Raw genomic sequence first — 20,177 nt, 5'->3', positions numbered from 1 at the left:
GAGTGGACTTGCAGGCTCTAAAGTTTTACATTGTTTTATTTTTGAATGCAGTTTTTTTTACATAATTCTACATTTGCAAGTTCAATTTTCATGATAAAGAGATTGTACTACACTACTTGTATGAGGTGAATTGAAAACATACTTTTTTTATTTTTACAGTGCAAATATTTGTAATAAAATTAATATAAAGTGAGCACTGTACACTTTGTATTGTGTTGTAATTGAAATTAATATATTTGAAAATGTAGTAAACATCCAAAATATTTAAAATAAATGGTATTCTATGGTTGTTTAATAGGATGATTAATCATGATTAATTTTTTTTAATTGCTTGACAGCCCTAAGGAAAACACATTCCAGAAAGTTGGTACCGGAACACCTTGATACCAAACACATTCCCCAAAGATAACAGAAACACACTGACCCATCTTAAGGATAAGGTCAGGACGACAGCATAATGGACCAACCTGTACAAGGTAATGGACGGCCCCTAGATATGTCAATGGGTGTCACCCCAATACATCAGAGGGTGGCACCCTGATACATCAGGAGTAATACATAACTTGTTTGTATATGTGTATAAAGATCTATCTCAGAGGCAATGTCTTTGTCTGAACGAGGGGAGAATAGAAAGTCTTGCCATTCACTGACGCAGTCCATTGTCACGGGCATACATGTGTATCTGTAACCACTGAGCTGGGGCATTAGCACCTTGTCTCATCGGTCATAAACCTGACCAAGGTCCTTCACTGAAAACCGAGTTTGTGGATTTATTGGGCAGTCCAATCAGAGTCTGTTGTACAGGCTATCTGGCCAGAATCAGTACAGCAGGCAGAAAGAACACACACACACAGCCAAACATCTGTCAACAGGCTGAACAGTTTGGAAGACTCAGTTTGCCCTAACAATCTGAACCCCTGTTATCAGCGAATCATTGCTTCACTCCTGGGGGAGACTCTCACGCTGAAGTTCTCCAGGGTCTATTTTCTGCTCTTTCTGCTGCTCATGGAGCTGAGGGAATTGTATGCGAGTCCTGGCCAACCTGAGAGTCCACAGGGACTGTTCAAGGGAATCATAAAGGTTGCTGTTCAGCACGCTGACACTCAGACATGTGAGATTCATACGCTGATTCTCAGGGCTCTCCCTTCCTGTCACCATAACGAGATTTCCTCTCTGCTGAGCAGGATTGCGGTGAGTTGCCTTTTTCTGCATTAAAGTTAGTGTTAAGGGCTCAGGACGAGATCCAGTGTTCAAGTCAAGAACCATTTGAACAGGAATTCACTAGCATGGGGACTTGAACTGTTTAATATTGTGAGAAACTCTAAGGCATTTACCTGTTAAAACTGGAACTACAAATGTACTGGAAACAGTTTAGACAAATATTTGTTTTTAAAAGTTCCTTGTCTTTTACTGTGTTCTATTTGTCTCAGTAGCTTCCTTTTGGGGGGCGGAGAGGGGCTGTGTGGTTTTTCCTCTGGCAGGGCCGGCTCCAGCATTTCCGCCGCCCCAAGCGGAAAAAAAAAAAAGCCGCGATCGCAATCAGCTTTGGGAAATTGGGAAAAATTGGGGAAAAAAATGGTGAGTTTTTCCTAGAGGGAGTGAGGGACCTGCCACCCCCGAATTGCCGCAGGTGCCGCCCCTCTCCCTTGGCCGCCCCAAGCACCTGCTTGTTAAGCTGGTGCCTGGAGCCAGCCCTGTCCTCTGGTTCGCTCATGTTTTCCAGTTCAGCAACTTCATTGCACTGTTAGGTAGTACAGCCAAAGCCTCTGTAGTGGGAATCTGTGGTACCAGCTGGTTCACAACCAGAATGGGCCCCACACTGGTCAGATTCTGCTTTCACATTCTGCTATCAGTGGATCACTCCAAATGGACACTGGCCTCACTGAGAGCCAAATCAGGGCCACTATGTTTTGAAATCCCCATCTTCCATGCCTGGTCTCAGAATGCCACATAAATTAACGGGTTCCTTCAGACTTTTTCAGCACCCTAACAGAATAGTGCTTTCTGTAGCAGGACCCGAAGCCATGATTTTCACAGTCGGGAGCTGAAATTTAAACACTAAGGGTCCCATGGAGATCAATGGCAAAGCTCCCAAGATGGCCAGAAGTTCTCCCTAAGTCCACATGTAGGGACATAAAAAAATGGCCCAATTTACACTCTCCATGAGCCTCCAGTGACTTCAACTGGAGTCGTCCCGTGGTCTCTAAGGGTGGGTGAGCTCATTTAGACGAAAGAAGAACTGAGAGGAGAGTTGCTGAAATCTCAAACTCACAGGCTAAGAGCTTCAGAACAATCAGGATAATTTTTTTCAGGGAGTGAGGGATCTGCTTTCTCTGTACCCCTGCATCTTTGGGTCTGGAGAGGATGAGAAGCACCAAAAGGCAGTAAAAATAAAAACATGTTTCTGGCTTAGAGGAAACCAGGCAATGTTGGAAATCTCACTGGGGGAGGTCCAGGAATGCAGTGTGGGAGGGGGGTGGGGGGGAAGTAGTCATGCAGTATCCAAATCACAGTAGCGTGGAGTCCTGAAGCCAGGTGAAACAGGGAATGGACATCCTGCCTAATGCACAGACCAAAGAGGCATCACAAGGTCTCCTGGGATGAGGGAGGTGTCTCAGACTGAAATGTAAGGTGGACCACACTGTAGCAGCCTGTCTCTGATACCATCCCCCATCTGGACCATCCCTCGTCCCATGAGTAATCCCGCTACAACCTCGTGGCAATGTCAGCAATTGCCAACACAGAAAAGAAGCTTGAGGAAGGTATGTCCAGGTATCCCACGGGCAGCAATACGTTAAAGGTTTGTATCATTTTGAGGAAGAGTTACTCACGCTGGCTCCTTTTAGTCTCCATGTCCTATCTCCCTCCCACCGGGACTGTCCCTCTCTTCTTCCCTGCACAGGCTGAGCTGCTGCTGGGGTTCCCTTTGCCCCCAGAAAGGCAGTTCAGGCTGATCTCCCCTTTTTCCCCGGTGCAGGCAGACACTGAGTTTAACTTAGTCTGAGGAGATAGTTGTGTGAGCCGTCCCTGTAGGGTATGGCACCAGGTTTTCGTCCTGGCTGAAGAGTAACACTTCGTGACAGGGCAGGATATTCTGGGTATGGGCGATCTACATAGAGAAGTGGCCAGTACTGGGGGTTGTGGGGGCAGGCAGGAGGTGTACAGGGACAGGCAGGCAGCACTAGGGGTTGCGGGGGCACAAAGCGGTAGGTACATGGACAGGAAGGCAGCGCTGATGAAAGTATTTTTTCTTTGTGATTCTTAGTCCTAGGCCAGCGCTGAGTCCTTTCCTGGCCCCAAGTGCATTTGGAGAGGTCTCAGGGTCTCTTTCCCCTGGCAAGCCTCAGACTAGCAACCTGGGTGTCACAACATTTTCTCACTTTTGTTTCCAATTGTTGTTGAATGTTATTTGCATAACTTCAGGCATTTCAGTGGCACAAAGAACTAGTGACCTTTGCACCTTAGCTGCTTCAACCTCCCATTATATTCTGGATCCCTGTCTGTAGTCTCCTTCCCCATCCCAGGCTGCCTTGATTTCAACAGCACGCTGGTCGCCAGTGTGTTCTCCATGCTCCCCAATCATTCATGGCTCCCACAAGCTCCAAGCCGACCCACACTCCTCAGAGCACTTCCTCTGCAAGGGACGAGGTGCTTCCCGTCACACCTGCTCCCTTGGCTAAAGGGGAGATCAGTGACTGTGTCTCACTGGTGAGAAATCTCACACATGAGTAGCAAATGCCAAGGCACCTGTGCTGCTTCTCTCGTTACACCCTTACACACTGCATGGTGCTTCAAGAACTGCTACAAGGAACAGCTCGCAAGCTAAGAAATATGCACGTTATATAGTGAGAGCGGGAAACTCTGGGACATGTGAGGGCCTAGCAAAATACAGATGCCATGTGGAGGAGCCACTGTCATTCAGAGAGTGGGTACTGTGACACAGACTTAAAACCAGGATGCTCTGGGATCATTTGCTTGCCATCGCTGTTAGTCATTAATGGTGAGGGCGGTACATTCATCCTCAGTGTGGAGATTTTATGGGGTAAAGTCATTATTTTTCTCACCTAAAACTTTCATTCATTCAGTGCCTCACGGGATCCCTCAGCCTCATGAAATACACACTTAGTGTAACATTTTCAAGGCACCTTCAGTAAGCTCAGGCATGAGCTTTCAGGCAAAATACCTCCAGGTGACTCCTGGGGACATTTTTGTAGATTCCAAGGCCAGAAGGGACCATTGTGATCATCTAGTCTGTATAACACAAGCCTGAGATTTCCCCCAAAATTATTCCTAGAGCAGATCTTTTAGAGAAACATCCATCTTGATTTAAAAAGTGATGAAGAATCCGCCAAGACCCTTGGTAAATTGTTCCAATGGTTACTGTCACCATTTAAAAAAATTATGCCTCATTTCCACTCAGAATTTCTTTAACTTCAACTTCCAGCCATTGGCTCCTGCTACACCTCTGTATGCTAGATTGAAAAGACTATTATTAAATATTTGTTCCCCAGTAGGCACTTATCGACTGTTATCAAGTCACCCCTTAACCATCTTTGTTAAACTAAATAGATTGAGATCTTTGAGTTTATCACTATAAGGCAGATTTTCTAATCTTTTACTAATTCTTGTGATTCTTCTCTGAACCCTCTGCAGTGTATTAACATACATTTTAGATCGTGAACACTAGAACTGCGCACAGGATTCCAGCAGTAGTCGCATCAGTGCCAAACAGAAAGGTAAAATAACTTCTCTCCCTCACCTTGACATTCCCCTGGTTATCATCCCAGGATCATATAGCTCTTTTGGCCACATGGTCACACTGGAAATTCATGTTTAGTGAGTTCATATCCCCAAATCTTCTTCAGAATCATTGTACTTCCCACAATAGTTCCCCAACATGTAAGGATAACCTACATTCTTTGTTCCCTTATGTAGATATTGACATAGCTATGTTATTGTTTGCTTTGCCCCAGTTTACCAACCAGTCCAGATTGCTCTGAATCAGTGACCTGTCCTCTTCATTATTTACAATCCCCCAATGTTTGTGTCATCTGCAAACTTCATCAATATTCAGGAATGAGAAGGGTTTGCAGCGGAGATGCTGACACATTTCTCTGCTTACCCGTGTCAGTTAACCCCTGTAACTTATGTCTCAGACAAAGCTGGGTGCCCGCAAGAAAGTGTCTCACCAAAAGAAAGAAGGGAAGCAACAGAGGTGCAGGCCTGTAGCCCTAAATACGAAGACCCTTGTGGCTTTCATGACCATTCTGTTGAGCGCCATGTCATAGTCCAGCATGATAATGTCTGTTTCCATGGGGGAAACTTGTCTCCTTTCCAGCATAGGAATGGCATCGTGAATCAGACCTATGGTCCATCTAGTCCAGTGTCCTCTGTCTTACAGTATCAGGGGGGTAGCCATGTTAGTCTGGATCTGTAAAAGCAGCAAAGAGTCCTGTGGCACCTTATAGACTAACAGACATATTGGAGCATGAGCTTTCGTGGGTGAATACCCACTTCGTCGGATGCATGTTCACCCACGAAAGCTCATGCTCCAATATGTCTGTGAGTCTATAAGCTGCCACAGGACTCTTTGCTGTCTTACAGTGACAGCCCCAGGTGTTGCAGAAGAAGGTGTAAGAAACCCAGCAGTGGGTGGATGGGGGGGGATTACTTAACCATCCTGAGAGTGACACCCTAATGCCTCAGAGGGTCCTGTGGCACCTTTGAGACTAACAGAAGTACTGGGAGCATAAGCTTTCGTGGGTCAGAACCTCACTTCTTCAGATGCCATCTGAAGAAGTGAGGTTCTGACCCACGAAAGCTTATGCTCCCAGTACTTCTGTTAGTCTCAAAGGTGCCACAGGACCCTCTGTTGCTTTTTACAGATTCAGACTAACACGGCTACCCCTCTGATACTTGACCCTAATGCCTAACACTGTGCCCTGAAACACATGGGCATATAGACTTTCTAAAATATTTATTTAGCTGTAACTATTGTAACTGGATAGTCTCACTATCCATGAAAATGTACATCCCTTCCTGATTCTTACTTGGCTCATGGCCTCAACTACCTCTTGTGGAAATTGACAAGTTTCTCGGCTAGCTTGATTATCACTTCAAAAGTTTTTTTTTTTTTTTTTTTTTTTTTCTCTTAATTAATTGGCCTCTCAGAGTTAGTAAGACAACTCCCACCTGTTTATGCTCTCTGTATGTGTGTATATATATCTCCTCATTATATGTTCCATTCTATATGCATCCGAAGAAGTGGGCTGTAGTCCACGAAAGCTTATGCTCTAATAAATTTGTTAGTCTCTAAGGTGCCACAAGTACTCCTGTTCTTCTTCTTGTGGAAATGAGTTCCTCAGTCTAATTAGGCATAGAGTGAAGAAAGCATTCGTTTTTATCTGTTTTGAATTTGCCACATTTCAGTTTAAATGAATGTCCACTTGATCCTGTGCTATGAGACAGGGAAATTCTCAGTCTATTCTCTACCATTCAGGTTTTTATAGAATTTTCTCATATCCCCTCTTCTTCCTCTCCTTTGTAAGGTAACAATCCCAGTCTTTTCAACCTTTCTCTGTATGAGAGTTTCTTGGGGTCCTTGATCCTTCTTGTTGCCCTTGCCTGAACCCCTGTAAGTCTGCATTATCCTATGTGAGAAGGGCGCCCAGTGCTACGCAGAAGACTCCAGATGAGGGTGAAACATTGACTGATCTCATGGAGTTGTATTTTCTGTATGATTCCCCATCCCACTCCTCCTGGATCCCAATGTTTTACTTAGTTTCTGTCCAGGCATGCACTATGAGCAGGGTTTGTCTGAGCTATGTACTATGATGCCCAGATTAATGTCCTGAGTTCATACAGTTAACTTAGAACCTTGTTAGATGTTTGAGGAGTTCAAGCTTTTCCCTCCAATGGGCATACATGTTGCAGTTATTGACATGAAAGTTCATCTGTCATCATGCTGCCCATTCACCTGGCTTGGTGATATCCCTCTGAGGACTTGTCTGGACTTGACTATGACGTAAATAATCTGGTGCTATCTGCAAATGTTGCCACCTCACTGCTCACCCCCTTTTCTAGATTGATAATAACTATAAAATATTTAACTTACTATTTGTTATAAAGTGTGTAACCCCCCTTGCTGTGCTTCTCTCCCTTCACAGGCACCTTGAGCATTTCTGAGCCTAATCGACACATCTACCACCTCATGGCATCTTTCAACCTCACCCCCTCTGACCCTTCAACATTCATCCTAATGGGCATCCCTGGCCTGGAAGCTGCCCATGTCTGGATTTCCATCCCGTTCACTACGCTCTACATTATCGGCCTGTTGGGAAATTTCATGGTTCTGTTTGTCGTGGGCAAAGAGCAGACCCTGCACAAGCCAATGTACCTGTTGCTCTGCATGCTGGCGCTCACAGAAATCGGCACGTCTACCTCCGTTGTGCTGAAGGCACTTTGTATATTTTGGTTTAATATGAAAGGTATTACTTTGGGTGGCTGCCTCACCCAGATGTTCTTCTTTCATGCAGGTACTGTGATGCACTCAGCTGTCCTCGTGACAATGGCCTTTGATCGCTATGTTGCCATATGTAACCCTCTGAGATATGCCACCATCCTCACCAATGCACGAATAGCTACGCTAGGGCTAGTGGGTTTGATAAGAGCTGTTCTCTTTGTTCTGCCCCTGCCCCTGCTCCTGATCAGGCAGCCATTCTGTGCCAACCGCATTATCCCCCATACGTTCTGCGACCACATGGCTGTGGCGAAGATGTCATGTGGGGACATCACAGTCAACAGGATGTACGGCTTGGTAATACCATTTGTAGTCAACATGTTAGACCTGACACTCATTGGCCTCTCCTATGGTCTGATCATCAGGGCTGTCCTCAGAATCTCTTCCAAGAAAGCCCACCAGAAAGCCCTCAACACCTGCACAGCCCACATCTGTGTGATGCTGATGTCCTATCCTTCCTTCTTCTTCTCCACTCTGACACACCGGTTCAGTCAGGGCATCGCTCCCCATGTTCACATCATCTTGGCCAACCTCTATTTCCTCCTCCCCACCATGCTGAACCCTATCATTTATGGCGTCAAAAACAAAGAGCTTCTTGAGAAACTGGGCAAATACACCTGCAGAATGTGCTTGCCTGGGGACCACTGACTTTAATCCTGTGTGACAAGAGGGGGAAAGAATACTTCCTCCTTAATCAAGGGCACTCTGTCCCAGTTTGGCTGAGCTCAACATTGTGGAAGTTTGCAGTCTGAGAAGCTCTTCAAACCTAACATCACTCCATCACCAAGAACTGCTCTCTCCGTTGCTGAGTTCCCTCTCTCTGACCATCACCTGATCTCTTTCAACATCACCCATCAGCCCCCATCTCCGCACATCCTGTCACTCGTCCTTTCCATGACTTCCAGACCACCAGAAGATTCTTCCGCTTACTGAAGCAAGGCGACTTTCCATTAGACCTTTTGTGAGCAGCTTTCTTGATCAGTTTGATGAACTGAAGCTATGCTTTCTGATAGCCAAAGAGAAAGAAAGCAACTACAGTGCTGAACTTCTTTGTCATATATACAGTGATCCGGTGACCTAAATTTGCCTCATTTTCCTTCATCCAATCTTTCAGGAAATCAGGAGGGTAAACCAATTTTTTCATTGGAAAGTGCTAATACAGGAACTCTGCTGCAGGAATTGAGGACATTCTACTAGAGCTTATTGGTGAGAGTTGTGAAACTGTGTGTTTTTGAGAACTGGACTGTGTACCCTGTATTTGAGGGGTGTGTATCCCAGAGAGTGATCAAGCCAATTGCAACCATATGATGTGCACTCAGCCACTATGAATTAATAAAATAGAACATTACGTAGTATAGGGTTAATTGGAAAGCAGGCTTTTAAATGCAAGGTCAAAATCTAGCTGGCAGTTTCCGCTAATCAGAATGGGAGGAGTGGACAGACAAATAGATAAGTGAGAATGAAAGCAGATAAGTGGATGAAAACCTTCAGTCTGGATGCCTTTGATATTGGACTTTTATTGAAAGTTAGGAAAAGTGATGATCGAGTAGGGGTCACTATGACCTATGTCTTTTGTAGAAGTTATACAAATTTAGCTAATACAGTGTAGTTTGGAGGAGTCCTCTGAAGCCATCTTGAAAGACCTTTTTCCTGACACCCTTTCTCCCCAGCTGGTGAGCAACTGGCCATGGAGAACATGCTGCTAATTACTCAATACCATTCCAGCTGTTAGGTAAATATCTGGGATGTTCTAAACCTATTCCTTATGTCTGTGTGCACTTAAATCTAATAAACTGCAGTGTTAGACAAGAACGTGCTTACTTTCATTTAATCCTTGATCAGACAGAATTGCTGTCTTCCCATTGATTTATTCCTGACACCGCCTGGTGTGAAATAGTTAAGTTGCCCACGCTGGGGTTCTGAAAACAGACTGCTGTCTTGAACTACGACATCGCCTTGGAGTCAAATAACACCATTTTGTGCAATTGATTTTGGAGTCTCTTTTAGTTGGAACTTTTAAAATACACAGTAATCATTCCCATTGTCCAAGATGTCAGAAGTAGGTGTCGAGATTTCATGTTGGAGTTTGTGAAACATATGAAACAGAGACTGTCATCAAATGTCCAGGCGACTGAATCACTTGCAGTACTAAGTCCTTCATGACCTATATTGATTCACTGGCCTCATTCTTAGAACAACCAAGTACAGTAACTCCGCACTTTAAGTCGTCCCGGTTAACGTTGTTTCATTGTTATGTTGCTGATCAGTTAGGGTTGAGCCCCTACCCCACCACCCCTGGTGCTTGCAGAGTAGGGGAAGCTGCCGCTGCTGTGCATCGTGCTTCTCCTAGACTACAGACTCTCAGGATTTTGTTTCCAGGCACAACCGGCTCCATACAGATCAGGGACTGGAGTCCTGAAGGGAACACCTCACAACAGGGCCCTATGCACAGTGGACTGGAGTGAAAAGTTTAGTCAATCTTGAGCATGAGGGGCAACAAGAACTATTGCTGGGGAATGAAGACCGCTGCAGAGAACTTGAATTTACCCAGCTCCTGTGTGCCCCGAGCTGCTCACGTTCATTGTGAGGTTGGTGAATGAGCTGGGTGTTTTTAAAGCTACTCATCATCTCATGTTTCAGAGGGGTAGCCGTGTTAGTCTGTATCAGCAAAAACGAGGCATCCTTGTGGCACCTTAGAGACTAACACATTTATTTGGGCATGAGCTTTCGTGGGCTAAAACCCACTTCATCATCTCATGACTTTCTGGCAGCAGAAATCTCCCAATTTTTCCATAAATGGTTGACAGTTTGCAAGAGGCTGCCCCTAATGAAGATGGCTGCTGTCTACCATTATTTCCAATGGCATTGAAGCCATGCTGCCTTCTGGGAAAATAGCCACTCTCTGGGCCATGCGTGGCCAATCTGTGGCTACGGAGCCACATGTGGCTCTTCAGGAGTTAATATGCGGCTCCTTGTATAGGCACCGACTCTGGGGCTGGAGCTACAGGCGCCAACTTTCTGATGTGCCGGGGGGTGCTCACTGCTCAACCCCTGGCTCTGCCACAGGCCCTGGCCCCATTCCACCCCTTCCCACCCCCTCCCGTGAGCCTGCCGTGCCCTCGCTCCTCCCCCCCCACCCCCGAGCCTCCTGCACGCCACGGCACAGCTGATCGGGAGGTGTGGGGAGGGAGGGGGAGGCGCTGATCCGCGGGGCTGCCGGTGGGCAGGAGGTGCTGAGAGCGGGGAGGGAGCTGATGGGGGGCTGCTGACGTATTACTGTGGCTCTTTGGCTCAGGTTGGCCACCCCTGCTCTGGGCGCTCTGGTTTAAAATCTGGACAGGGAAGCGTGGGGGGCAGAAGGGGGAAGCCAAGGAGAGTCTGAAGGGAAAATGGAGTGAAACAGTGGGGGCAGGTGTGACAGGAGACTTGGGGGCCACGGGGGGAGGGGTGTGAACTGGTTGGCAGGCAGGAGAGTGGGTGGGAGGATGAATAGGGATAATATGGCTGTTCCCCAACCCCAGAGGTTAGGAGAGGGTAAGGCAGTTCCCCCCACACACACTCAGCAGTCACCCGGCAGAGCCATATTTTTGTATATGATTGAATCTTAAACCTGAAATAATCACGTGTGTTGGGGTGAGGGCAACGTTTTCCCTGCAGTGAACCTAATTTAATGCTAATGGGGCCCCTCTCCCCTCATCTCAGCAGCCCAACCAGAGCCACCAACACTGCTTCTGTCTCGCTGGTGTTGGGGAGGAGGCTGGTGGGCCCCAGGCAGGTCTGTTCTGGGTGAGCTGCTGCCATCCTCGCTCTCCTGACGTTCCCGCCTCAGGAATTGTCTCTTTTAAAATAATAAACTCAGAAACTTCCCAGCTCCCCTCTGCTTTCCTCAGGTAGGCCTGAAAATGCCCCACCCCCTGCACCTCACATGATCACTGCAGTCTCTGTCTATTGCCAGCGGCAATTTGGGATCTGGGGGGCTGGCTCTGAAGCTATAGCCATTAATGAAACCCGACCTCTTCGCAGAGCTGGTGGCAAAACCCACCATCTCACCTATGCATTGCGCGTTTTTCTCTTGCACCAGCACTGGCCTCAGGGCAAGAAGCTACTGGCAGCCTGCGGCACCTGTGAATCAACTCATCCATTTGCAGAACAGTGTATCCGCGCAATGGCTGCGGGGGCGGGACCCGGGCTATCCCCACAGAGCAATGGCTGCGGGGGCGGGACACGGGCTATCCCCACAGAGCAATGGCTGCGGGGGCGGGACACGGGCTATCCCCACAGAGCAATGGCTGCCGGGGGCGGGACACGGGCTATCCCCACAGAGCAATGGCTGCCGGGGGGCGGGACACGGGCTATCCCCACAGAGCAATGGCTGCCGGCGGCGGGACACGGGCTATCCCCACAGAGCAATGGCTGCCGGGGGTAGAACACGGGCTATCCCCACAGAGCAATGGCTGCCGGGGGTAGAACACGGGCTATCCCCACAGAGCAATGGCTGCGGGGGCGGGACACGGGCTATCCCCACAGAGCAATGGCTGCCGGCGGCGGGACACGGGCTATCCCCACAGAGCAATGGCTGCCGGGGGCGGGACACGGGCTATCCCCACAGAGCAATGGCTGCCGGCGGCGGGACACGGGCTATCCCCACAGAGCAATGGCTGCCGGGGGCGGGACACGGGCTATCCCCACAGAGCAATGGCTGCCGGGGGCGGGACACGGGCTATCCCCACAGAGCAATGGCTGCGGGGGCGGGACACGGGCTATCCCCACAGAGCAATGGCTGCGGGGGGCGGGACACGGGCTATCCCCACAGAGCAATGGCTGCCGGGGGCGGGACCCGGGCTATCCCCACAGAGCAATGGCTGCCAGGCGCTGGGGACACGGGCTATCCCCACAGAGCAATGGCTGCCGGGGGCGGGACACGGGCTATCCCCACAGAGCAATGGCTGCCAGGCGCTGGGGACCGGACTATCCCCACAGAGCAATGGCTGCCGGGGGCGGGACCCGGGCTATCCCCACAGAGCAATGGCTGCCGGGGGCGGGACACGGGCTATCCCCACAGAGCAATGGCTGCCGGCGGCGGGACACGGGCTATCCCCACAGAGCAATGGCTGCCGGCGGCGGGACACGGGCTATCCCCACAGAGCAATGGCTGCCGGCGGCGGGACACGGGCTATCCCCACAGAGCAATGGCTGCCGGGGGTAGAACACGGGCTATCCCCACAGAGCAATGGCTGCGGGGGCGGGACACGGGCTATCCCCACAGAGCAATGGCTGCCGGCGGCGGGACACGGGCTATCCCCACAGAGCAATGGCTGCCGGGGGCGGGACACGGGCTATCCCCACAGAGCAATGGCTGCCAGGCGCTGGGGACCGGACTATCCCCACAGAGCAATGGCTGCCGGCGGCGGGACACGGGCTATCCCCACAGAGCAATGGCTGCCGGGGGCGGGACACGGGCTATCCCCACAGAGCAATGGCTGCCGGGGGCGGGACACGGGCTATCCCCACAGAGCAATGGCTGCGGGGGCGGGACCCGGGCTATCCCCACAGAGCAATGGCTGCGGGGGGCGGGACACGGGCTATCCCCACAGAGCAATGGCTGCCGGGGGCGGGACCCGGGCTATCCCCACAGAGCAATGGCTGCCAGGCGCTGGGGACACGGGCTATCCCCACAGAGCAATGGCTGCCGGGGGCGGGACACGGGCTATCCCCACAGAGCAATGGCTGCCAGGCGCTGGGGACCGGACTATCCCCACAGAGCAATGGCTGCCGGGGGCGGGACCCGGGCTATCCCCACAGAGCAATGGCTGCCGGGGGCGGGACACGGGCTATCCCCACAGAGCAATGGCTGCCGGCGGCGGGACACGGGCTATCCCCACAGAGCAATGGCTGCCGGGGGCGGGACACGGGCTATCCCCACAGAGCAATGGCTGCCGGGGGCGGGACCCGGGCTATCCCCACAGAGCAATGGCTGCCGGGGGGCGGGACCCGGGCTATCCCCACAGAGCAATGGCTGCCAGGCGCTGGGGACACGGGCTATCCCCACAGAGCAATGGCTGCCGGGGGCGGGACACGGGCTATCCCCACAAAGCAATGGCTGCCGGGGGCGGGACCCGGGCTATCCCCACAGAGCAATGGCTGCCGGGGGGCGGGACACGGGCTATCCCCACAGAGCAATGGCTGCCAGGCGCTGGGGACACGGGCTATCCCCACAGAGCAATGGCTGCCGGGGGCGGGACACGGGCTATCCCCACAGAGCAATGGCTGCCGGGGGGCGGGACACGGGCTATCCCCACAGAGCAATGGCTGCCGGGGGGCGGGACACGGGCTATCCCCACAGAGCAATGGCTGCCGGGGGCGGGACACGGGCTATCCCCACAGAGCAATGGCTGCCGGGGGCGGGACACGGGCTATCCCCACAGAGCAATGGCTGCCGGGGGCGGGACACGGGCTATCCCCACAGAGCAATGGCTGCCGGGGGCGGGACACGGGCTATCCCCACAGAGCAATGGCTGCCGGGGGCGGGACACGGGCTATCCCCACAGAGCAATGGCTGCCGGCGGCGGGACACGGGCTATCCCCACAGAGCAATGGCTGCCGGGGGCGGGACCCGGGCTATCCCCACAGAGCAATGGCTGCCGGGGGCGGGACCCGGGCTATCCCCACAGAGCAATGGCTGCGGGGGGCGGGACACGGGCTATCCCCACAGAGCAATGGCTGCCGGGGGTGGCTAGCGCACATTCCAGGGGCGGGGGGGATGAAAACTCTCCGCCCCTGTGCGAGTCAGCCCCGCCCCTCCACTCAGGCCCCGCCCCCTGCTGGGACGGAGCGGACGCCTCCCGCGCTCCCTGTGCGTCGTGAGGTCACTTCCGGCGCGGCGGCGGATAAGCGGCCCCGTGCGGCTGCTGCGGCCTCTTTTGCCTCGCGCAGCGCAAGATGGCGGACACGCAGGTCAGGGCTCCGCGCCGGGGGCGGGAAGCGGTTTGCTCGGCTCCCGCGGGGGGATGGGCCGCTGTGAGCGGGGCCTGGGCCGGGCCTAGGGGCGGCGGGACGAGCCCCTGGGCCGCGTGCGGGGACGGGCGCTGCCCACGCGCCTGGCGGCTCCGCCCCGGCCCCCGCTGCCGGAGTGGGGACCCCCCTCCCCGGCCTGGCGCCGGCCACGCAGGGCCTGGGGCTGGTTTAACGGCCCCCGCGGGTGGGGGGGGGTCACCCCCCTGGCTGTCCGGCGGAGACCAGCCCCCGGGTACCACGGCCCCAGCGCCTCTCCGAGCTGGTCTGCCCCGGGGACGGGCATGGGCAGAGCCCCGTCTCCCGGGTGTCACTACAGTGGTGACCTGGTAGTGTTGTAAGTGTGCCCATCAGCTCCCCTGGTGTGACACCGCTGTTCAGTTCAGAACACACCCCAGGCGGGCGGTATGGGGTGCATGATTTTGGTGACTTTCTTCATCTTAACTTTTGCTTTATTTTGGTCTTTCCCAAACAGACTGAGAGGGCTTATCAGAAACAGCCTACCATCTTCCAGAACAAGAAGCGGGTGCTTCTGGGAGAGGGAGGCAAGGAGAAACTCCCCCGTTACTACAAGAACATTGGCCTGGGCTTCAAGACCCCCAAAGAGGTATAAGTTTGTGTGTGAATAAAAGTGAACCAAGCCACAGCTGGTCCTGGTTCTGGCTTGCTGGTCTTTTGGGGTGACTCATGAATTTGTCCTTTGTATGGGGGAGAGGGGCGGGGGAAGAGGTTGAAGCTATAAGGAACACTTGTTAAACCTTTTAATATCTTCATGAAAAGATTAGTATAGAAATGGTATTAAGTTTGGGCTAGAAGAATAAAATCCAATAGGCTAGAGATAAGTTCAGCTCCAGACTGTTTCTGTCAAAATAGCAGGTTAACAGCCAGTGAATAATCCAGGAGGTTTGAAAGGCAATTTCTGTGAACTTCAGGGTGGTTCTTTTCCTTGCTGACATGTGATGTTTTTTCTCACGATGGTCTTCCAAGTCCCACAGGTGAAGGGGCTTTGACGACAGTTGCCAAGTGGCCTTGCTGATGTCAGTTCATACAGACAGGAATAAAGGAGGCAATGTGCCTCAGACTTACAGTACTAGTCCTGTTGTAGCACCCAAATTCGCTTTCAGGGGGCGGGGGCAACAAGTTTTCATTGATGGTAGATTTCTGCAGCACTCACTAACTTTTTAGCTCCAAAGCACTGATGTCTGGTTTCTCTGTTTTCAGGCCATTGAGGGCACTTACATTGACAAGAAATGCCCGTTCACTGGTAATGTCTCTATTCGTGGTCGTATCCTGTCAGGTAAGGACTAAGAAACACTTCTGTTCTGTGAGTAGAGTTGTTACTTTGGATACACTTTGAAACCTTTTGGTTACCTGAACACCCTGCAGGGAATGGCATTTGGAGGCCTGTGTGAGTAGAGCTGTTTAGGGTCTGGATCTATCAGTTAAATGAAATGTAGGCATATGAGCGTATTAATGGAAAACAGGGTTGTTTGGAACTTGCATAGACTAGAGCAGGCTGCAGATGTCCTTGAGTCTGAGTGTGCTGGAACTGGAGACGCTAGCATATGGGGTTATTGTTAAAGGCGGTAGCCATTTCTTGCCTTTAATGTGCAGCCCACTCTTTAGGATCTCAAATCCCAAGACACTAAATTCCTCCTTTGGGTTTGTACGCTCCTTACCAGAAATTAATTGCTATTTCCCCTTTTCACTGCTGCTATGGTCCTGAGCTGCAAATGATGCTATTCTCACGATGGTCTTCCAAGTCTCATGGTGAAGGGACTGTGACGACACTGCCAAATGGCTTTGCTGATGCCTGGCAAAAGGACCCAGGAGACAGTGGCTGTATCCTTCTAGAGAGCTGCTGCCTCCTATTTTAGGAGAAGCTCTTTACACTGAAATAGAACTGTTTTGATTGACTCAGATAGTGAGGAGAACATCAACTTCAGGGGGCAGTTGCTGTTGAAAAATACATGCAGAGGCTACAAACTTGCTAATGTTGCCCAAAATTATCTGATACCATCCTTTGAAACTTAAATATGGAGTAATCCATTTCTAATCTACAGTGGATTATGGAGAGCTAATCAATCCTTACCACGTATTAGGAATAACTATTTAGCTGCCATCTTCTGAATGTAATACAGGGTAGGATCAAGGGACATGTTGCGCCTTTGTTTGTGTGAAGGAGGATGGGTAAAGCAGGGGGGCACGTAATCAGTAGCTCCAAGTATAGGGTCCTATTGAAAATTCCAGGGAAAGGTAGGGGACAAGTCTCCATCTGTCTCCAGTCTGTACAATCAAGGTTGATGGTTTAAGCTTTGTAAGGAGTTATGCAAGTGCACTGTACTGTATTGGATTTACTTTACTATAAGCCATTGGTAAGAGTTATAAGATAGCATGATGGGAAAATTTACCATATAATCTTGAAGGTCCCCTGTCTCAGTCTATGTTGCCTAAGTCTTAGTCTCCAGACAGGAGCTTCTTTTGGGAAGTCTCTGGCCTTATTTATACTAGGAGGCTTTTGCCATTGTACTTGTACTGTTGTATCTAAACTTGCAAAGCCCTTCTAGTCTGGATGCAATTATACCCGTTCTCTGAACCAGCAAAATTATACTGGCATAAGCACAGTTATACTAGTATGCGTCTGCACTGGCTGACACCAGCAAAGCTGCGTTGGTTTTAAATTAAAAAAATACTGTGACCAGCGTAACTATACTGGAATAACTTTGTAGACCAGGCCTCAGTAAAATGTTAACTTCTGCTTAAACACCACAACTAAGAGTGCTTGACATTCTTTCCCCCGCCACCCTCCTTATTCCTGCAGGTGTGGTTACCAAGATGAAGATGCAGCGTACCATCGTCATCCGCAGGGATTACTTACACTATATCCGCAAGTACAACCGTTTTGAGAAACGCCACAAGAACATGTCCGTACATCTCTCCCCCTGCTTCAGGTGAGCGGAGGAGTAGTACTGGGGGCTACACTGTCTAGTGGTTTGAAGGGAAGAGCACAGCACCACTAATCTGAGCACTGATCAAACTGTACATGGGTCATGACATAGTCGGTCTGTACCATTCACTAACAGATAGGAGCCCTGCAGTCTACAGGCCCCAGAATGCAATGATGGGCGCAAGACGAGGAGTCAGGATATTTGTATTAATCCATTCTGATGTATACTATGACTATGGGCAAGCTGGTTGTCTTCTACTTCCATTTTCTTATGGGTAAAATGGGAATCACTTACCTGTCTTGCTAGCTTGGTGTTAAGGTTAAAGCGTGCACATGCTTCGAAGTTGAGAAGTGGTGCATATGCTATACTATGCTCAGTCTCAACCCAAACAGAAAGCTGTTTAGATCAAAGGGGGAGCACAAGATACCCAGAATTGTAGCTGGTGACTGCACTTCTATCTAGAAAGGTAAATGAAGTGAGTCAACACTAAAACTACATGGGCTGTGCTTTTGCCATTCCTGACCTAGAGCCTGTTTGGTGGTGGTGATGTCTAAACTCACGATGGTCTGCAGAGCCCCCTGTGGTGAAGGGGGACTGCTGAAAATGCCAGTCTGGCAATGCTGAACCATAAAACATGTTCTGGTCTGGCTGCCCCTAGTCTCAAATGCTTCTCTGTGCAGCTACTTTCTAGCACACTGTCAAACCTGTATATTTAGGGAAGTTTATAAAGTGAGCTGTATGCTTGTGACCTGTGTCCAGTTAGTAAATGTCAAAGATTTTACAAGTTTTCCTGGGAGGAAGCCTTCTTGCGGTATTTAAGACAGGGAACTTAGACCTGGTCTACACTGGGGGGTGGGGCGGGGGTTCGATCTAAGATGCATCGACTTCAGCTACACTATTCTCGTAGCTGAAGTTGCATATCTTAGATCGACTTAGAATCCCTTACTTCGCGTCCTCGCGGCACAGGATCGACGGCCGCTGCTCCCCCGTTGACTCCGCTTCTGCCTCTCGCCATGGTGAAGGTCTGGAGTCTATCTCAGAGTGATCCCCGATAGATCAATCACTACCCACCGATCCGGCGGGTAGTGTAAACTTACCCTTAGTGTAAAGACTGAATCCCCATTCTTGGTGCTGTCTGACTTATTCTGTGATCTTGAGTAAGTCCCTTCATCTCTTTTCCTTTATCCCTCGGTAACCAGGGATTACTTACCTCCCTCTCTGGAGATTGTGAAGCTTCATAAGTATTTATAAAGCTCTTTGAGATCCTTGGAAGAAAGGTACTAGAGCATAATATAGGGAACCTGTCTAATGACCTGTGAAGATAAATGTACTGAGAGTAGGGAGTGGGGGTCCTGTAGCTTGAACAACACTCTGATCCTCTTGTCTCTGAGAGGTCCTGGATTAGCATTTCAGTCCAAATTCAGAGAACCAAGCAAGAGGCTTTTTCTAAGTACCTAGGTGAGGATTAAGCAAGAGACACACCTGGTCTTGCCTGGGTGATGTGTCCTCAAGCACTTGTTTTTAATTCTGATTAATATTCTCCTGTGGGACCTTTGTGTACTATCTGTCTTGCATATTGGAGCTTGCTTCACACATGCCAAAACCAAAGGCTAGAGATGTCCTCCATCCTGGTTTTCCAATGAATGGAGGACCTCTCACTTACTGAAAGCAAATGCCACCTGTTTGGCATTTAAATAACAGCAGAAGGTGCCTTAAATACTTTAGGTTTATGAGACCTGTTTCTCGGTGTTGTCTTGTTCAGTTGCATTTAGTCTCTTCAGGGCAGTGCTGGCACACATTTGTTCCTGCAGCACAGATTTCTGGTGGCAAAGAATCTGCTGTTCAGCTATCTAAAAGCAGCTGTGCTTTTTTCCAGGGATGTCCAGATTGGGGATATTGTGACTGTGGGGGAATGCCGTCCCCTCAGCAAGACAGTCCGATTCAACGTCCTCAAGGTCACAAAGGCTGCTGGCACCAAGAAGCAGTTCCAGAAGTTTTAAAGGCGACAAATGGATGATCAGGATGAATAAAAGTTTTGTAAAAGTCTGTTCAGTTTGTGATCTGAAATGAGCAGGGATGTCATGCTAAGGGGCATGAGACTGCAGGACTCTAGAAAAGGAAAGTGGCCTTGCTCCAGCTCCTAAGTATCTCCAGGAGTGCTACATGGGCACATCTCGGTTCTAAGTGCTCAAAAAGAGGTGGGGAGGAGGGCTTTGTACAAAGAAGACATGAATGGATTTTGGCTTCCCTGTAGGACTCCTCTTTCCACATAGAAATCTTTGCTTGCTCCATGGTACCAGCCAGCTGAACAATGCAATGAGATTTCAGTGAGAGCTGGGGTGTTCCATTTTTAGTGCATCTCTTCTCCCAAGTGTCTTTGTATTTGGAATGAAATATGTATCAAAAGCCTTTAAAAGTGTATTCACTTCCTTTTTCAATCAGGCTTCACTTCTCCCTGTCCTAGCCCTGCTAGTTCAAGACTTTCATAGTCTTCTGTGAAAGTCTAAACAAGATGAAAATTTCTTGTATCAAAAAACAGGCTTTCTTAAAAAAAAAAAATGGATGTGCTTTTGGTACAGTAAAACCTCAGTTATTCACCTTGAGAATGGAGGTTGTTCATAAGTGAAATGTTCGTAACTCTGAACAAAATTTTATGGTGGTTCTTTCAAAAGTTTACAAATGAACATTGCCTCAATACA

General features: G+C 49.9%; 2 protein-coding genes and 3 non-coding genes across 5 annotated transcripts; all 5 read left to right on the top strand.

Moving 5' to 3' along the window:
* Positions 1-923: 923 nt before the first annotated feature.
* On the top strand, positions 924-9,291 carry LOC128832808 (olfactory receptor 52E2-like). Its single transcript, XM_054020435.1, has 2 exons — positions 924-1,191; positions 7,167-9,291. Exon 2 carries the CDS (start codon positions 7,211-7,213, stop codon positions 8,165-8,167), a length of 957 nt encoding a protein of 318 aa, XP_053876410.1. The 5' UTR covers positions 924-1,191; positions 7,167-7,210; the 3' UTR covers positions 8,168-9,291.
* A 5,077-nt stretch (positions 9,292-14,368) lies between these two features.
* Positions 14,369-19,524, top strand: RPS11 (ribosomal protein S11). The gene is made up of 5 exons (XM_054016022.1): positions 14,369-14,473; positions 15,006-15,137; positions 15,752-15,827; positions 17,352-17,481; positions 19,355-19,524. Exons 1-5 carry the CDS (start codon positions 14,459-14,461, stop codon positions 19,476-19,478), a joined length of 477 nt encoding a protein of 158 aa, XP_053871997.1. The 5' UTR covers positions 14,369-14,458; the 3' UTR covers positions 19,479-19,524.
* LOC128830732 (small nucleolar RNA SNORD35) lies at positions 15,482-15,575 on the top strand. The gene has a single exon (XR_008443673.1). It is a non-coding gene; the product is annotated as a small nucleolar RNA SNORD35 (small nucleolar RNA).
* On the top strand, positions 16,259-16,349 carry LOC128830731 (small nucleolar RNA SNORD35). Its single transcript, XR_008443672.1, has one exon. It is a non-coding gene; the product is annotated as a small nucleolar RNA SNORD35 (small nucleolar RNA).
* Positions 18,017-18,111, top strand: LOC128830730 (small nucleolar RNA SNORD35). Its single transcript, XR_008443671.1, has one exon. It is a non-coding gene; the product is annotated as a small nucleolar RNA SNORD35 (small nucleolar RNA).
* Positions 19,525-20,177: the final 653 nt, after the last annotated feature.

Source organism: Malaclemys terrapin, chromosome 1, assembly GCF_027887155.1.
Source record: "Malaclemys terrapin pileata isolate rMalTer1 chromosome 1, rMalTer1.hap1, whole genome shotgun sequence".
NCBI lineage: Eukaryota > Metazoa > Chordata > Testudines > Emydidae > Malaclemys > Malaclemys terrapin.
This window is presented reverse-complemented; position numbering and strand designations above follow the sequence as displayed.

Coding starts and splice junctions, on each gene's coding strand:
- LOC128832808 (XM_054020435.1), top strand. CDS start 7,211: ATGGCATCTTTCAACCTCACCCCCTCTGACCCTTCAACATTCATCCTA.
- RPS11 (XM_054016022.1), top strand. Junction 15,828..17,351: donor TCGTGGTCGTATCCTGTCAG/GTAAGGACTAAG, acceptor TTATTCCTGCAG/GTGTGGTTACCAAGATGAAG. Junction 17,482..19,354: donor CATCTCTCCCCCTGCTTCAG/GTGAGCGGAGGA, acceptor GCTTTTTTCCAG/GGATGTCCAGATTGGGGATA.